Consider the following 17,789-nt stretch of genomic DNA (forward strand, 5'->3'; position numbering starts at 1 on the left):
ATCATTAAGTAGCTATCTTTGTTATGAATTTTGTGATTGTGATAATTGTGTAATTGTGTTACTTTTAAATAGCACTAAAAACAATGGCTATTTTGAACAGTTGAACAACTACCTTGAACAGTTGTCTAGCATGATGTGCTGTATTTTGTTTTAACGCCCTGTAAAACCTTTTTTAAAAAAGCCATGGCCTCATTTTTCCTCAACAGGCTGGTTGTGAATGTGTGATTACCGTGATGGCTTCGACATGAAGTGTACTGTGGACTATAAGCTTCTTCAACAGCTTTGGTTAAACCAAGTTCGCATGACAACATGACAGCTGGAAAGATTAGCGTTGTTTGGACATGTACAGCTGGACACATGTGTATGTGCCTTCATGGGAATGGCCTTAAAACACTCTCTGTTTCCAAAAATATTTTATGCAAAAAGGTGTAAAACTATGTTGTAGCTCCCTTTGGGTCATGCGGTCACATACATAAGCACATCTTTGCTTCCAGATACATATTGGTAATATACAATAGTAAAATACATGGCTATTTCTGAATATCTAGGTGTCCCCCACCCTAATAATATTCTTTTGCATGAAAGAATAGAACAAGAATTAATACATAAAGAGGGGTTATGCCAAAGTTTCAAAATTTCTGCATAATTAAATGAGATCTTAAGGTGTAAAGTCTCTCAGAGTGGCATTACATTACAGAAATGTATTACATGAAATGTTTATGAATACACTGCCTGATGTCCAAGCCATTGTTTTATGATAATTTTGACATAATTTTGAGCTTTTTGAATCCATTCATGGTGGAGGGACACATGCAGGACAATGTGAGGCAAAATAGTCTTCAAAGAAAATTTACTGTTTTAGATTTTTACACTAGTTTACCATCATCAACATTCCATATAAAACTCAGAAGACACGGGTAGGTTCACTGATGGTTTAGGATGGTTTTGGATATGAAATAAAATGGCTATATTTGTGTTGTTGTCATGGCGACCCATGGTTCCTATCACCACCACTGTAAATGACTCTTACATGTCAACCACTGAATTATGCAGAAATTTGAATTCAGTATGTGAAAATCTCTTTTTATTAAATAGTACTAAATCTTGAAAACCGCATTTTTGAGATCCCTCTGTGGTACTTAGATTGTAAGCCTATGGTTCTCAAGTAAATTTTTTTGTGTTGCAAGTTGGTATGGAGCAAAAATGTGGACCACGTTGAGCCCTGAGCACTGTTTACAGCTAAAATCAGCCCTTGTGATATAATATTATCATTTTACTCGATTACATGAGGGATGTGTCATTACCAGTGCATGAGTAATTGGACAGCAGTAATTTATTTTTTTTTTTGCTTCTGTGCTCCAGCACACTGGAATTGCAATTAAACACTAACTTTAAAGGTACAAGTGCAGATTTGATAGCATTCAAATCTATACTGTAAAACATTTCAGGCATTTGTTCCTCAGGCTGAAATTCCAGATGCAAATGTATATGCATCTGTGTATAAAAAGGCAATGCTTGTATAACACACTTTATATACAGATGTCATACTAAAGCTAAAGATTCTGCACTCTCTAATCTCACAGTCACAGTCAATTCTAACCCAATAATGTGCTACTCAGACTCATTAAAGGAATCAGTTCATGCTTAATCTGACAAATAAAACACTTACAGTCATTTTAATTACCCTTTAAAGTTTATCTGGTTGTAAAAGATGGCAGATTTATCACAGAAAACATGGCAAAGGTTTAATGCATACACTGGTTCAGGAAGAAAGTGTGTGGGTGTGTGTTTGGCAGGGCTTTGCAACACCACTACAATAAATCCTGCATTTAAAATCTGTCAGATCTTCTCTAAAAGAGGCAATCTTTTATCTCTTCCAAGAGGAAATCACAGAGGAATTCCAGCAACTGTTAGGCCAACTGCTTTCTGTTAGCCATGTTAGCATGTCTGAACGAAACCGTTTCAAATAATTTGTTTCACAAAATTAATTCAGTAATTCTTAATAGTCAGGTGCTAATGATCATTGCATAAGGAGATAATATACCATATTTACATTAATTATGAACATTATATACCATAAAAAATAATCACCTTGAATACAAACATGCACTGTATGTTTGGGTACAGTGAATAAAAGAAAACACTCCATTTAAAAAACAGGAAATAATAAAAAGAAGAGGAATTATCATAGTATTATAAGGCAATAAATTGACTGTGTTTTCTGTGTTTTCTCTGTGAACCTCCCTTGCTAATACATAAACAAACTCTTAAGAGTAGCTTAAATGTACTTCACATTCTGTGTTCCATACCTCATGCATGTGTCATCACACTGTAAATAATAAGCTACTACACTTCTCTCTTACCCAGACACAGACTGCAATTGATTGCAAACTTCAAAAGTGTATGGTGAATGGCCAATAAGGGTGTTTTTCCACTGCACATTTGAAAACACAAACTGATCCAAAAGGGAACCAAAAAAATGTACAATTCTAGTTTGTTTTCTACCTGCTTAAGAGACAGCTGGAACTGTCACAATAATTGTCTTTTTGGTAATTTTATGCCACTCTAAGGCATTTAATTTGGCTAATTAGCTACCTTGCTTACCAGTTATCTTAACATAACACTATCTGAGCTGAAATGAATTAGTGCTTACAAATGTCTGCAATGCACACAACTGTGTGTCGAATCAATTAAAGTTTGTATTTTACATTTGTCAAGATACCCATTCTGTGGAGGCTAGCATAAATGCTAACCTGTTAGCTTCCTAACTAGCTTATTTTAGCTTAGAAAACATAGTAATCTTTCCTAATTACATTCTGGGGCACCAACTGGCAATGCAGTAGGGCTTGGAGACTTTATCTTCACCTGTTAGTGTAAAGAGTTTGCTAAATTGTTGTAAGCTTCAGCTGAAAGAGTTTCCAAAATCAGAGAACATCCTTGAGTATCTTTCATTCCTGTTGGTGTCGATTTTGAGCAGCAACCAAAAACCTGACTGATGGCCAATGGAAAAAGCACAAGTCCAAATTTTCTGGTCCCAAAGGATCTGGTAGAAAACAAACTAGAATTGTACATTCTTTTGGTTCCCTTTTGGATCAGTTTGTGTTTTTAAATGTGCAGTGGGAAACCACCCATAGTGTGCCTGCATGTTGGTGGCAAGATGAAGTGTGTTTTGTGATATCATGAGCACTTTCATCTACATGGGCTCATCTTTAGTTCAGTAACATACGAAGTGATTATGCACAACATTTGCAGTGTTCTCATTGCAAATGGTGGAGTTAGCACAGGCAACATTGTCCCAGATGATGAATATAATAATTCCTAGTTCCCAGGAATTGGTTTCTAGGCTAAAAACTTGTTAGCTAGCACAAGTACTCTGATCGTGAGCTATCACTTTTGTAAGTCATTTGGGAGTCTATACTTGAACGGGAGCAAAGAAGCATCCTTTCTGATTCCTGTGTCTGCCTCCGAGCCCAGAGGTCATTCGCCTGTCCATTCAGTGTCCTCTGTTTCATTGTGAGAGTCTCAAACTTTACATAAGTCTCTTTAGAGAGGTCTTCATCTGTTCCAGCATTTCTGCTGGCTCTCCCCTTACAGTAGAGTGACACAATCTTATAGAGAAGAAGGATGATAAGTGGGAGTGCAAAAACGCAAGCAATCCCACTAGCAATCATTAGCCACTTGTTTTGGCTATCATCCCCAGAGGTGTCCAGAGTGCTAAAATTCACACATTGGTCCTTTCCAGACACAAAACCTTTGGCAACCAAACAGACTGTGTAGACCTGGTTGGGCAGCAGATTCTCTAAAAGAAGTTTCCCCAACCCAACCTCAGTCTCTAGCATTTCCTTGTTATCTTCTGTGTCGTATGGGAAGTACACCATGGATAAGGGTGTATCGCTAGGCAAACCCTCAGTTGTCCATAGCACAACTGCCGTATCTCCAGTCTCTTCAACCACTTCGATATCCTTGATGTAGGCACTTCCCTTTTTCCTAGATTTATCGCTGGTACCCAGACCTTTAGTATCCTTTCCTTGCTGCATCTTAGCTGGTGTATCTCCAGCAGGTGGAGACCTCTGAATGCCTCCACCCGGGCCTAGGTTCATCCGACTAGGTACAGATGGCATTGTGGTTATGGGGGGCTTGGATGTAGTAGGCCTAAAAGATGTAAATGTTGGAACTACAGTGCCAGTAACTGGAGGCAGAGACTGGGTAATTAATCCTGGACTGTCATCAGGTTTCTTGGTCATGCTTGATGAAAGGGACACTGTTGTTGTATCCATCCCAGCCACAGAGAGGGTGATAAAGGCCTCCGAATTTCCTGCAACATTCTTGGCTTTGCAGCGGTACACGCCAGCATCTTTCACCTCGATACCATGCAGACTGAGGATGGACCACCGGACACCTTCACCGGGAGATTCTTGGACAACTACAAGAAAATACAATCAAAAAGGTCAGAAGAATTCACCGAAACCTGTACTTCCTTGATATTTGATGATAAAACTGACATGCACTGGCTTGCAGATGAAGGCTTCTATGACCATCAAGAGGAGGAATGTTCCTTAAAATGTATGTGAAAATTTGCAGCTGTGTTCATCAAGAACCTGCAAAACCACTTTAAAGTATCACACTTCACTGCTCATGTGCACATTGATGGTCACCATCCAGTATAATTCAACAGCAGGTCACTTGCGCAACAATGTGAAGGTCATTTAAGGTCAGATAGAGACTTTACTTTGGATTTCCCCTACCTGTGTTATTTATAGCTAACCCATTTGCCTTGCTCCACAGCAGGGTAGGAGTGGGATATCCTGTGGCATCACAGCGCAGGAGCACATTGCTGCCAAGAGGAGAGGTGATTTTTGTGGCTGAGGTCATGATTGAAGGTTTGACACACTGATCCAGCTCAGCTCTCTGGAAGAGAACACCAGACAGGTTCTCTGGGCCACTGCAGGACAGATATGGGTCCATCAAAACCACTGGAATGTTTGTCATCTTGGACATCTCGATAAGTTTGGAGATCCGGCAGTCACAGTACCACAGGTTGTCCTGGAGACCTGCAAACATCAAACACAAAATATTATGTACCATTTAAATATTTCTAGAACTGTGATGGTAAAGCAATAGTGAAGTGTCCCTGTCTCAAGAGTATAGACTGAATAACATTCCACTCCACTACACTCTAAAAAGAGGCAAAAGTCAAAAACACATTCAAATTTCACTGAAGGTTGGTTATATACCAATAAAAGGTTTGCCTATATTCATATATCTAAGTCAAGAACCATCTCAGAACCTGTATTTATAAAAGTGAGCATAGTCTCAGCATCAGCATCTAGACTCTCCAAAATGAAGAACCCTTTTGTATGAGGACAATTACTTTTTCTTTTCTTAAAAATATTACAGATTTCTTTGACAAAACAGTTGCTTTGAACATAAACTCATGAGGCTCTGTTGTTCGATGCAGTGAGTACTATGAATAATGGCTCTTAAACCAGTCCTCAGAAACCCCTAGATTGAGTAGTTGAAATTGAGACTGGATAACTAATCTCAGATGCCAAGACTTTGGATCCCAACTCTTGCCACACAGGGACAGAGCAAACATGTGGACCATCTAAAGGTCCCTATTGTCCCTTTGACTTGGTAAATCTGTATGTTTGCTTTTTGGTTACAACCCTCACTTGTTTGTCTAACTTGTCTTTGTCCATGTATTGTGTTTGATTAATTTGGTTGCTGACCTGGTCTGGTGTTGACCCTGTAACTTGGGTTCATTCGCCTTTTTAAGAACTGGCTAACTTGTATAGATTCACCATTCTGAGACATCCTTTTACCCCCTTCAGACAGATCTGGAAGAGGCTGTAAATTTGGCTATTCCATAGCATTCACAACATAATATAACAGGAAGTCCTGGCAGTAAAACATCAGGTGCTGCACATTTCCAGCAGTGTTCACTCAAAACTTTGTCTATAGTAGGATGGCAGGTCCGTTAACTGTCAACAGAGAATTGGGCATGAATCACTGATGAATGTGAACAGCTGGGTGAAGACAGCAACTGAAACACTGGTGAGACTGTGGTTCAGTGAGGCTGGGGGTGAGTTTCAATTCAACTTCAATAAATGCTGGGATTCAGGTGGAAATGGCCTAGTTATTTGGGGGTACATGAGGGATTTTTGTAAAGCAAAATCTGAGAAAACATGAACATTTGAATATCTTGGGAAGCCAAACTCTGTATTCTCAATTACTCTCAAATTAGTGTCTAAGACTCAAACAGCATAGATGATCAGCATGGGTGATTAAAGGAATATTTAAGAACAGATGCTTTGATTTATTAAGCTTTCTAATACACGTAAAAACCCAAGATTTTCTGGTTCTGTTCTGGTGCTTTTCTGAAAGTTCAAAAGCTCCTGGCTTGTTTTGCCATGTACAGTACTCACAGCTTCCTGAACTGGGTTTTAGTGTTTAAAAGTGAACGAGAGAAGACTTCTATCATTGTCCTAGCATGAGAGCTTCAGAGAAACTCAAAGCTGACAAATTCTCACAGTAGGAAACTCCATTAGCAGATTAACCTGTACTTAAGTGAGCTGAACTGTGCAGACAGAGAAGCCTGGGTTATCTTTAGGGACTCCACTGGGTAGACCCATCACTGGGAAAAGACACTATAGATAAGGCACGTAGCTAATAACAGCTCTCTCAAAGTTGTTAACTTTATGATGGTTTTACTAAGAGCAGTTTAGCAGTTTTGTCCACTATGTTGAATTGTTGCACTTGCTAACATTTTTGGCACATTTGCGTAATGCTGGGGACAATCTGATGATAATTCATCATTATATGGCAGTTATTTTTAACAGTCATAACTAGATGATCACAAATATAGCTGTTCATTGTATATCACAAGTAACATTTAGTAGAGTACTGGATTTAGTGGAGTCATTTAGCCATGCTGAGAAGTTAATGTACTGAATTTACTCTCAAATGTATGTATCATTGCCATATTCAACTTCAGTGTATTGTCTTTTGCAGTGAAATAAAAGAGAATCTTTATTTCAGCTGCATTACATTTTGTAATTTTTCGAAGTAGAAACAAGTTAACACATCCTCTACAGACAGCATACTTAAATGGGTTATTCTCCATCTGGAGTGGAAATTCAGGTTGGATACTTTTTAAAAAAATCATTCATCCCAAAAGTAAATTATCGTAATATATCCATTAACGTCTCCTTTTATCATACATGAAAAACATATTTTACAGTCAATGGTGTTGTATGAATATTGTGTAACAGTGTAACACCAGTGACTTGTGACTCCAGTGACATTCTGGTAAAAAATGGTTTCTCAAATTTTGAAAACTGGTTTTGTGAGAAGCTGTTTTACAGATGCAGAGTGACTATGAAACTATGAAAATGATAAGGGAAAAGTAATCACAAAGAAAAAGTATTATTTAATCTTAGGTCAAATGTACATACCAACTTTTGAAGCTATGCCTAATATTTTAAGCATCTTTTTTAAGCACTTTGTGACATGGGTTCCCACCCCAAATGGAGAATGACCCATATGTGGCTTTTTACTGCAACTTGTAGTGCACAAGTTTTCTGTCCAGGTAGCTGAATTTAATATATTGGTAAACGCAAATTGTGCAATATCTATCTATATGTTCATACATACATAAACACACACACACACACACACACAAACACACAGATATATATATATATATATATATATATATATATATATATATATATATCTGTGTGTGTGTGTGTGTGTGTGTGTGTGTGTGTGTATATGTATGTATGTATTGCAGCCTGCCATTACAGACTGTTCTATTCATTAAAGAAGGATTTGCATATTTACTCTACATCTTGTTCCTCCTTTTTTGCCAAGCCGTAATCTTGTTTTTTGTTCCCAGGCCACAGAGCGCACGACATGACAGGCCTTATTTCCATTTGGGCATTAGCGTGCCCTGAAACATCCTATTAACATCAGCTGACCTTCTCACACTATTGCTGTGAGTGTGATATCTAGGCCACAGAGAGGGAGAACTTATCCAGATCCTAGCACATTAACACTAGCACTGCCATAGCAAAGTACGCAATAACCTACAGTCTGTGGAGGTGTCACATTTCCAATATTTCAACTAACCTTTCAATACATCATTGCTTTTCACTGTTTAGTCGGAACCTTAAAGGAGATGGCAAATGTTCTTTACTTTTAATGTAAGTTCATTTAAAGAGATTTTTTTGTTAAGAGCAATTTTAAGGACAGCAATGATATATATTGTGTCTGCTGACCATAAAACTGTGTTTTTCTTTCATGCACCAGGAGCCCTAATAATGACCAAAGGCCCCAGTGCCACGTGAGACTGGATATGGAAGTTTAAATAAGAGCGGCACGGGGGAAGACTAATGAGATTAAATCCTCGGGGAGGAGGAAAAGCTGAGACACAGCTGCTCACGAGGCAGCAACACCACACACCTGCAAAGTTCATGGTTACTCAAAAATAAGACTAGATTTACACCACAAGACAAATGTAACCCTAACTAACAACGGAAATACTACATTATAAAGATTACATTAATGTCTTTCAAACCCAGCCATTTGTCTCTCTTTATACACTGAAGATTCTGTGCAGGTACATTTCTTCGTTTATCAAGGTACAAACAATGTAAATGTTCCCTCAAAGGTACAAAAGTGGTGTTAAAGTTCAATTGTGTACTTTAAATAGGTTTTTCCAGGTGAAAAGTATATATTTGTACCTTTTCATGACGTAATGTTCTAAAACAGAACAATAAAATAAATCAGGAACATCAATAATTTACATTTACGGCATTTGTCTGATGCTCTTATCCAGAGCGACTTACAATTTGATCATTTTACACAGGTAGGCCAAGGCGGTGTTGGGAGTCTTGCCCAAGGACTATTATTGGCATAGTGTAGGGAGTTTGCCCAGGTGGGGGATTGAACCCCAGTCTATAGTGTAGAAGGCAGCAGTGTTAACCACTATACCATCCAACCACACAATAATGTGCATCAGAATACATGTACTACATCAGTACAGTGTTAAAGTGCAGAGTGCCTTGTAAAAAAGATGTTATGATTCATAAAGAAGGCCATAAACTTTTCAAATGTGCCTCCAATTCTGGCAAAAATCATGTATTATCCAATCTTATTCTACAATGCTTTACCTAAAAACATGAGAAGGGTGGAATCCTCAGGGTATCTTTAGTATTTTCAGTTAGGAACATAATTGTGCCAGTTATGGTTTTAAATTGCTTTGATTTGTTGTTGAAAGTTGTAAAAGATTGTCTCAATTTATTTATTAAATTCAACCTTATTTACTTTTCTGTTGTTAACCCCTAGGTTATTAAAAAGTATAAAAGCATACCTTTTAACTAGTAAATTATGAAAACAATATGTCACATACACAATTTGGTTGTATGACTATTGTTGCATAATTGAAGGTACATTTATGTCTGTGCCTTAGTAAACAAAAATATACCTGAATAGTGTCTGACTGTATATGGGTAGATAATAAGGCAAAAATAAAGCATTGTCATGATGCTCAATATGTATCACAATATTTCATTTGGACACAAAGTTTTTGGATATTATGTTGGAATAAAAAAAAAAACAAAACAAAAAAGAACATACGTGTCACAGTTAGATACTAAATACTGAAAGTATTTTGTTCAGATGTTCATATGTTCATGCTGCACCACACAAACTCCAGTTAGACTATTTATTCTCTCTTTTTAATGAAAAATGGATTTCAGTGTTCTTTAAGTAGTGATAATATCCATAAATGCTCAGAAATGTATACTGTGACATAATTTATTATGATAGCCATAAATATTGTCATATATAGCATATCATATGTAATGCTTAGCTCTTTTAAAAATGTGTAATGTAGAAATTGTAATTGTTTAATTATTTGTATTTTCTTCTATTTTCATTAGCATTCTTTGCATTTTTGTTTAATAATTCTCAAAATGCTTAGTATTTAATGTTGAATTTATTTTTAACTTTTTATTTTTAGATTTCTATTGATCAATCATTTTTTCTTGTCACGATTGCCCCCTCCCAGTCCTGTCCATGTGCATTTGTTTTGGTTTTCTACTCCTGCCCCCTTGTTTCATGACTCCACCCCTGATTGTCTCCACCTGTGTTTTCATCTGTCCGTTGTTACCCTTGTGTTTAAGTCCTGTGTTTTCCCTGGTCTGGAGGTTGGAAAAAATAAAATGAAGAAAAAAGTAATGCATTATTAGACTGCTGGGATAGGCTCCAGCTCACCCTTCAACCCAGAAGGATAAGTGACTTAGAAAGTGTGTGTGTGTGTGTGTGTGTGTGTGTGTGTGTGTGTGTGTGTGTGTGTGTGTGTGTGTGTGTGTGTGTGTGTGTGTGTGTGTGCGTGTGTGTGTAATGTGTTATAATTATTTCAGTCATCACTCACCCAGTACGATCTTCTGGGAAGCATTCAAGGTTGGCGCAATGCCAGAAAAAGGAGGCCAGATATCCACCAGGTCAGAGGGCAGGGTGCTGAGCCTGTTGCTGGAGATGTCCAGGTAGGTGATGTTGACCAGGTAAGGGGCAGCCTCCATGGGGACACTGGTGAGGCGGTTGTTGTGCAGGTCAAGCGTCCTGAGGCTGGGCATCTCTCTCAGGGCCTCCCAGGGGAAGGTGGAGATCTGGTTGCCGTCCAGCCGGAGCTCATGCAGGACCTTCAGGTTGTAGAAGCTACCTGGGTCCACAGAGGTGATGGAGTTGTAGGTGATCCACAGGTACTGGAGCTCAGTTAGGTAGTAGAAGGCTTCAGTGGGAATCCGACGAACCGCCGTTTTCTCCACCCGCAGCTTCACAGTGTCCACCGGCACGTTGACCGGGATGTCCGACATGTCTGGGTCATTGCAGAGGACGGTCCTGGGGAAGCATGGAGAATGTTACAGAGGATCAGGAGACACTGAATGAGACACTAAACTCAATGTTGGAGAGCAAAAGTAAAAAGCAAGATGTTAACATTTAAAGCAATAGAAAAAATTCCACTTATAATTGCTCATTTTCCACTTTCAGTCTAATTTACTTATATTGCCTTCCTTCTTTTGTTATTCTTTGTAAATTAATTTAGTTTTTTTTTATCTAGCACTGTGTCAGCAACAACACTTTCTATAAAATCATTTTATATTAGACCTAGTAATTTTTCTCTGAGGTGTTTGTAATATTTGTCAGAATTTGTTTTCTAAAAAATTTGACTGGGGAGATTAAGAGAGTTAGAGCTTCTTTGCAGGACAATAATCTGAGTGGTTCAAGGGCCTATGGCAAACAGTCAGTGGGGTGCCGACCTTATCAAGCCAGTGGACCGATATACAGTATGCTTGCTATCTATTGGTTTTACATTTATGCCAGTAATGTACCGCGTGCATCCTGCTTTGCATTTACAACACGAAAACAATCAAATTAGTTCAGTTCGTGTAAACATACGCCAAATAAATTAAAGCAGCGCACGATTTTAAATCCTGCATTAAATAAATGTTAAAACTTCAATCTAACACCAATTTCTAAATGTAAAATGGCGCTGCTAACCAGAAAAAAAGTGACTTTAGCATTAGCTTAGCTAACAAAAGCTCTACTCATGCAAGTTTAGATGGTAATGACTCAAATCTGAGGAGGTAAGTTTGAGTGGCTGGTATTAGAATGCAAAAATTATTGGGAGTATTTGGAGCTGTAGCTTCCTAGCTAAGCTAATGTCAGCCAGCTGCTCTCTTATAGCTGGCTTAGCTTCCAAATACTTTAGTATGGGTTCAATCGGACTAACTGATGCTCTGATATCACAAGTATATACGATGAACATATAACAACAAGAGCAAAGTGGACTGATCGGTATGGGAGTGACAGAAAGCTGAAATCAAACCTGTTTTGTAGTGTGTTGAACTGTAGTGCACTGGGCTAAACTAACATGAATGTACGGTGTCTTGCACTGAAACCCTATTTAAAAGATAAATAAGGATACATTAAAGGATCTCATATCTGAAATCACAAATTCAAATGTCTGGTGTTGAAATGAAATAAATATAAAAAATTGACTTGTTCTGTGAAACTTTGAGCTGCTCTACAGTTGTTACTGGTTTTCAAAGGAAACAGTGGCTCATTTTCACAGATCTGTTGCTCATTGTTACTCTGATAGGCCTCTAACGGTAATCAATTATCATTGCTTAATCTACATGTTTCACTCCACTGACCGGCTGTTTTTCTCCTTTTCTCTATTTTATTATTTTATATTAATTGGAAAGTGTCATTCTCAAGAAACCTTAAGAGGAACCAAGACTCAAATGGCGAAACAGGAGGATAGGTTTTTCTTTGTTATAATGCCTGTTATACAACCCCAATTCCAATGAAGTTGGGACGTTGTGTTAAACATAAATAAAAACAATACGATGATTTGAATATCCTTTTTAACCTATATTCAATTGAATACACTACAAAGACAAGATATTTAATGTTCAAACAGATAAACTTTATTGTTTTTTGCAAATATTCACTCATTTTGAATTTGATGCTTGCAACATGTTCCAAAGAAGTTGGGACGGGGGCATGTTTACCACTGTGTTACATCACCTTTCCTTTTAACAACACTCAGTAAGCGTTTTGGACACTAATTGTTGAAGCTCTGTAGGTGGAATTCTTTCCCTTTCTTGCTTTATGTACCTCTTCAGTTGCTCAACAGTCCGGGGTCTCCATTGTCATATTTTGCGTTTCATAATGCGCCACACATTTTCAATGGGAGACAGGTCTGGACTGCAGGCAGGCCAGTCTTCTAGTACCTGCACTCTTTTACTATGAAGCCACGCTGTTGTAACACACACAGAATGAGGCTTGGCATTGTCTTGCTGAAAGGGACGTCCCTGAAAAAGACGTTATTTGAATGGCAGCATATGTTGCTCCAAAACCTGTATGTACCTTTCAGCATTAATGGTGCCTTCACAGATGTGTAAGTTACCCATGCCATGGGCACTAACACACCCCCATACCATCAGAGATGCTGGCTTTTGAACTTTGCGCTGATAACAATCCGGACAGTCCTTTTCCTCTTTGGCCCGGAGGACATGACGTCCATGATTTCCTAAAATAATTTGAAATGTGGACTCGTCAGACCACAGGACACTTTTCCACTTTGCGTCTGTCCATCTCAGATGAGCTCGGGCCCAGAGAAGCCGGCAGCGTGTCTGGGTGTTGTTGATATGTGGCTTTCGCTTTGCATGGCAGAGTTTTAACTTGCACTTGTAGATGGAGCGACGAACTGAGTTCACTGACAATGGTTTTCTGAAGTGTTCCTGAGCCCATGTGGTAATATCCGTTACAGAATGATGTCGGTTTTTAATGCAGTGCTGCCTGAGGGATTGAAGGTCACGGGCATTCAATGTTGGTTTTCTGCCTTGCTGCTTACTTGCAGAGATTTCTCCAGATTCTCTGAATCTTTTGATGATATTATGGACTGTAGATGATGAAATCCCTAAATTCCTTGCAATTGCACGTTGAGAAACGTTGTCCTTAAACTGTTGGACTATTTGCTCACGCAGTTGTTCACAAAGTGGTGAACCTCACCCCATCCTTGCTTGTGATCGACTGAATATTTGCAAAAAACAATAAACTTTATCCATTTGAACATTAAATATCTTGTCTTTGTAGTAGATTCAATTGAATATAGATTGAAAAGGATTTGCAAATCATCATATTCTGTTTTTATTTATGTTTTACACAACGTCCCAACTTCATTGGAATTGGGGTTGTAATATGCGACATATACATTGCTTTGACTTGACTGTACCCTGCAGGGCCTAATGCTAGTGTTGTTAGCTGGCTACAGGTGTAGCCCACTGCAGTACAGGCTCTGTTTCAGTAACTGCCCAACTGAAAAAAGAAACCAATACAGTGACAAGTGCAGTGTCTTGTCTTGGGTGTTGTGTGTCTAGCTATGCTTTTAGCAGTTAGCCACTCTTTTGTGTAGTTGTTCTTCAGTAATTTATGGTTTACTAGCACTACAGATAGAAAAAGAAACTGTAAATGGTCTCACAAGTCCGCACCAGCGTGGAACCGCACAGTACAGCCCTGAGAATCATTTGGCTGAACAGTGGAAAAGATGCCGCTGTTAAATTTTCAAAACTTCCAAGTATGGACACTAAGCTGCAACAACAGCATGCTTAAGTTATAAGGTGTGTTTCAGCCTGGGCTGTTCTTTGAATGAGGCACAATACAGGGCAGCCAATTAGAACAGAGCTCGTTTATATCATATTTCAGTCTTAAACGCACACTAACAACAACATTACGTTTAATTTGAATGCAAAATAGCCATGTAGAAATAAATTGAGTTTTTAAGACATAATACAAATTTAATAAGCAGAAATCAACAGGAAAAAGAAACAAGCATTATTTGTAGTTTCTTCAAACTTTAAAATAGTTCACCAATTATAAAAATGGTTCTCTAAAGAATGCTCTTTTTCATGTTCTGATCTGAAAGAAACACTTGCTTGAGCTAAAAAAAAAAGGGAATCAAATGATTTAAACTAAACTTGCATGTTTGCACTGTTTGCAATTGTTCCAAATAAGTTCACATTTCTTCAGTCGTCCACAAAATATAATGCTGATGTGGTTTGTATGCAGTGTTTTCAGATAAAGACCGCATCAGTGATTCATATAGCAGCATGCTGAATCACTCAGGAAAATATTAGGAATATGTGCGCGCTAATCTGTTTATGTTGCTTAAGAGGAACAAAGTGATTATCAGCGTCATTAATATGCTAAGTAGAAGATGTACACTGCTACTCAGAACACACTGGTGCTTGTATGTTTGCAGGTCACAAAAATGAATGTTTCTGTAAGGTTACACTCAATTTGGAACTGAATTATGGGTGTAAATGTTGTCTATATTTAAATTATGCTGATAGATAATCTGCAATGGAGAAATTAGCTTATCTATGGACTTTTCTATTAATTAGAAGCCAACCTCACAGGCAGCTGCAACAAATCAGCTGTTAAAACAGAATGTAGTTATTTGATGCAGTATTTAGCTTTTAAGGGTTGGTTTCAGAAGTGCTTTGTTTACTGTTGTCCACAACCCACATTCACACTTTAAGTTTAAATATTTCACCCCCTGAATTTGTGCCATACTTGAATGAAAATCCATACTAACAGTATGTACATTACAGAGTATACATAGAATATAAAAGGTCATTGCCATGCTATTCCAGGTGGTTGCTAAGGTATTTCTAGGCTGTTGCTATGCCATTCCAAGTGGCTGTTAAGGTATCGCTAGGCCTTTGCTATGCTATCAAAGGAGATTGCTAAGATGTTGCCTGGCAGGTCAGATGCTATCCCCAGTGGTTACTAAGGTGTTTTTAGGCTATTGCTATGCCATCAATGGAGGTTGCTAAGGTGTTGCTTGGCTGGTCCGATGCTATCCCAGGTGGTTGCTAAGGTTGCTAGGCCATTACTTTGTTATCAGAGGAGGTTTGATAAGGTGTTGCTTGGCTGGACCAATGCTATCTCAGGTGATTGCTAAGGTAATACTAGGCCATTGCTATTGTATCCCAGGTGGTTGCTAAGGTGTTGTTATAGTATCCATTGCAGTTGCTGTAACTATAATATTATTAAACGTATTTCTAGATTCCTAGAATTCATTTCATCCACATATTATTCTTATACTACTGGTACATGTCTTGAAGCATGGTTTCTTAAAACAAAATGATCTGCCTGTAGAATGAAGGTAACAAACATCTAGAAATAAGTTGAATATTATTTTCATAATATTCTTATGTCATTTTGGACATAATAATTAGGCCAAAGTGAAATCAAGACAATAAATCTTTGTTTTTTTCTCTGATAAGATTACTTGACTTACAATGCACTGTGGCTGTACCATTGTTTTATTTATTTATTTAAGAATAATTACATCATTCTTATTTAAGTCATTTCTGTCACAAAATAAGGGCTCATCAGGTTATTATGATTCATTTGCAAATAGGTTTGATGTGAAATCAGGGCTATTTCGCTTTCAGGTAGTAGACTCCACTTACAATGTCTAACTTGTTATTTGATGTTATTTAGCTATAGAGTCTATATAGAGATCTATAGAGTCCCTATATCTTATTATTCTGCCTTGAAAGAGAATCTCTGTGTGTGTATGTGTGTGTGTGTGTGTCAGAAGCTATATTTACATATTGTCTCACTAACTATGAAATTTAGGATATAAAAGTTGATATTAGTGCTTATTTCATAATGTTGTAGCAATTTGGGCAATTTTTGATGAATATAATCGAAAGTGGTAACTTTACAGGAGAAGGAAAAACATTGTCAACTTTGAATGGAGGTTAATGAAACCAGATTTTTACTAAATAAATTTTGATCATGCTGCAACTCTGGACTAAGCAGTTAACAACGATAATGATGATGATGATGATGATAATGATGATGATGATGATGATTTTAATCATTTCTAATGATCTGTTCATCATGAAATTTTAACATACCTCAGAGGGTAACAAGGATGATCAGAATAAGCTAAAAAGCATTTTTAGCTTCTTTTTTTTTTCACAGCTGACATTTTAAAATAATGATCTATTAATATGACAGTGATGATATACGGGCTGGTGAAGTGAAGGTGTTTTACCTGGTTCCTGTTCCATCGCTGCGGGAGTGAAACACACAGGTACATTGTGATGGGCAGAATGGCTGGACCAACCGCCAACAGCACAGCAGCACCTGAACCACCAGGAGACGCTGCATCCTTCACTGAGCACCACACACACTCACACACACACATCAGAGCCCACTTGCTGCACACTCACTCATCCACCGACACTCACACAGCCACCGGCCCACTGTGGAAATGAAGAAAAGCGGACGCTGGGCATTCCCGGAGCTCCGTTTCTCATGTCCAGGTGACCAGCACGTCTCCAGGTTTGGCTGGATAGGTGGATCAGGCTGGATTGTGTTGGATTGGGGGGGTGAGTGGAGGAGAGTGTGGATTAGAAAGAGGATTTCTCCAAGCTGAGTAGGTCATGGAAGTCGTATGTGGGAGCGGAGGGAGGAGCGTTAAGAATTCATTGGTCATTTTTTAATGTTAAACAATTTGGGAACACTATATCAATCAATCAATCAAACAGTCTGCCTTTATTTAAAATTGGAGTACTTTGAGAGCAATCCCTATCTTCAGTCGAGCATTAAAACAGAGAACAGAGGATAGAAAAAAGTATTACTAATGTAAAAATGTAAAACACAGAAACATATGAGACCACTAAAAATGACAAAATGTGTGTAAATATATTGGAAGTTTGTGAACCCTTTAGAATTTTCTAATTCTGCATTAATTTGCTTCCCCTAAAGCTTCCCATGTCCTTTTTTTCCCTCAATAAATAAATGACTCTAAAGTCTAATAGTTTTGTTTCATTTAATTTGGTACTCTTTAAATACTATTGTGAAAATCTAATGAGGTTTTAGGCCAAATTTATGGAGAAATGTAGGAAAGTACCACATATGTTTATATATATATATATATAAACATATGTGGTACTTTCCTATATATATAGTATCCCACAAAAGTGAGTACACCCCTCACATTTCTGCAAATATTTTATTATATCTTTTCATGTGACAACACTATAGAAATGAAACTTGGATATAACTTAGTCAGTGTACAGCTTGTATAGCATAAATAGTATAAACTTACTGTCCTCTGAAAATAACTTAACCACAGCGATTAATATCTAAATAGCTGGCAAGAGGTGTACTCACTTTTGTGAGATACTGTGTGT

At 37.9% G+C, this 17,789-nt stretch overlaps 1 protein-coding gene across 1 annotated transcript; it reads right to left on the minus strand.

The window, feature by feature from the left end:
- Positions 1-1,674: 1,674 nt before the first annotated feature.
- On the minus strand, positions 1,675-17,007 carry lrit3a (info leucine-rich repeat, immunoglobulin-like and transmembrane domains 3a). Its single transcript, XM_017693382.2, has 4 exons — positions 16,646-17,007; positions 10,439-10,905; positions 4,746-5,051; positions 1,675-4,423 (listed from the first exon to the last, which is right to left on the minus strand). Exons 1-4 carry the CDS (start codon positions 16,759-16,761, stop codon positions 3,360-3,362), a joined length of 1,953 nt encoding a protein of 650 aa, XP_017548871.1. The 5' UTR covers positions 16,762-17,007; the 3' UTR covers positions 1,675-3,359.
- Positions 17,008-17,789: the final 782 nt, after the last annotated feature.

This window comes from Pygocentrus nattereri, chromosome 8 (assembly GCF_015220715.1).
Source record: "Pygocentrus nattereri isolate fPygNat1 chromosome 8, fPygNat1.pri, whole genome shotgun sequence".
Classification (NCBI taxonomy): Eukaryota; Metazoa; Chordata; class Actinopteri; order Characiformes; family Serrasalmidae; genus Pygocentrus; species Pygocentrus nattereri.

Coding starts and splice junctions, on each gene's coding strand:
- lrit3a (XM_017693382.2), bottom strand. CDS start 16,761: ATGCAGCGTCTCCTGGTGGTTCAGGTGCTGCTGTGCTGTTGGCGGTTG. Junction 10,906..16,645: donor AGCGATGGAACAGGAACCAG/GTAAAACACCTT, acceptor ATGCTTCCCCAG/GACCGTCCTCTGCAATGACC. Junction 5,052..10,438: donor TTCCCAGAAGATCGTACTGG/GTGAGTGATGAC, acceptor TGATGTTTGCAG/GTCTCCAGGACAACCTGTGG.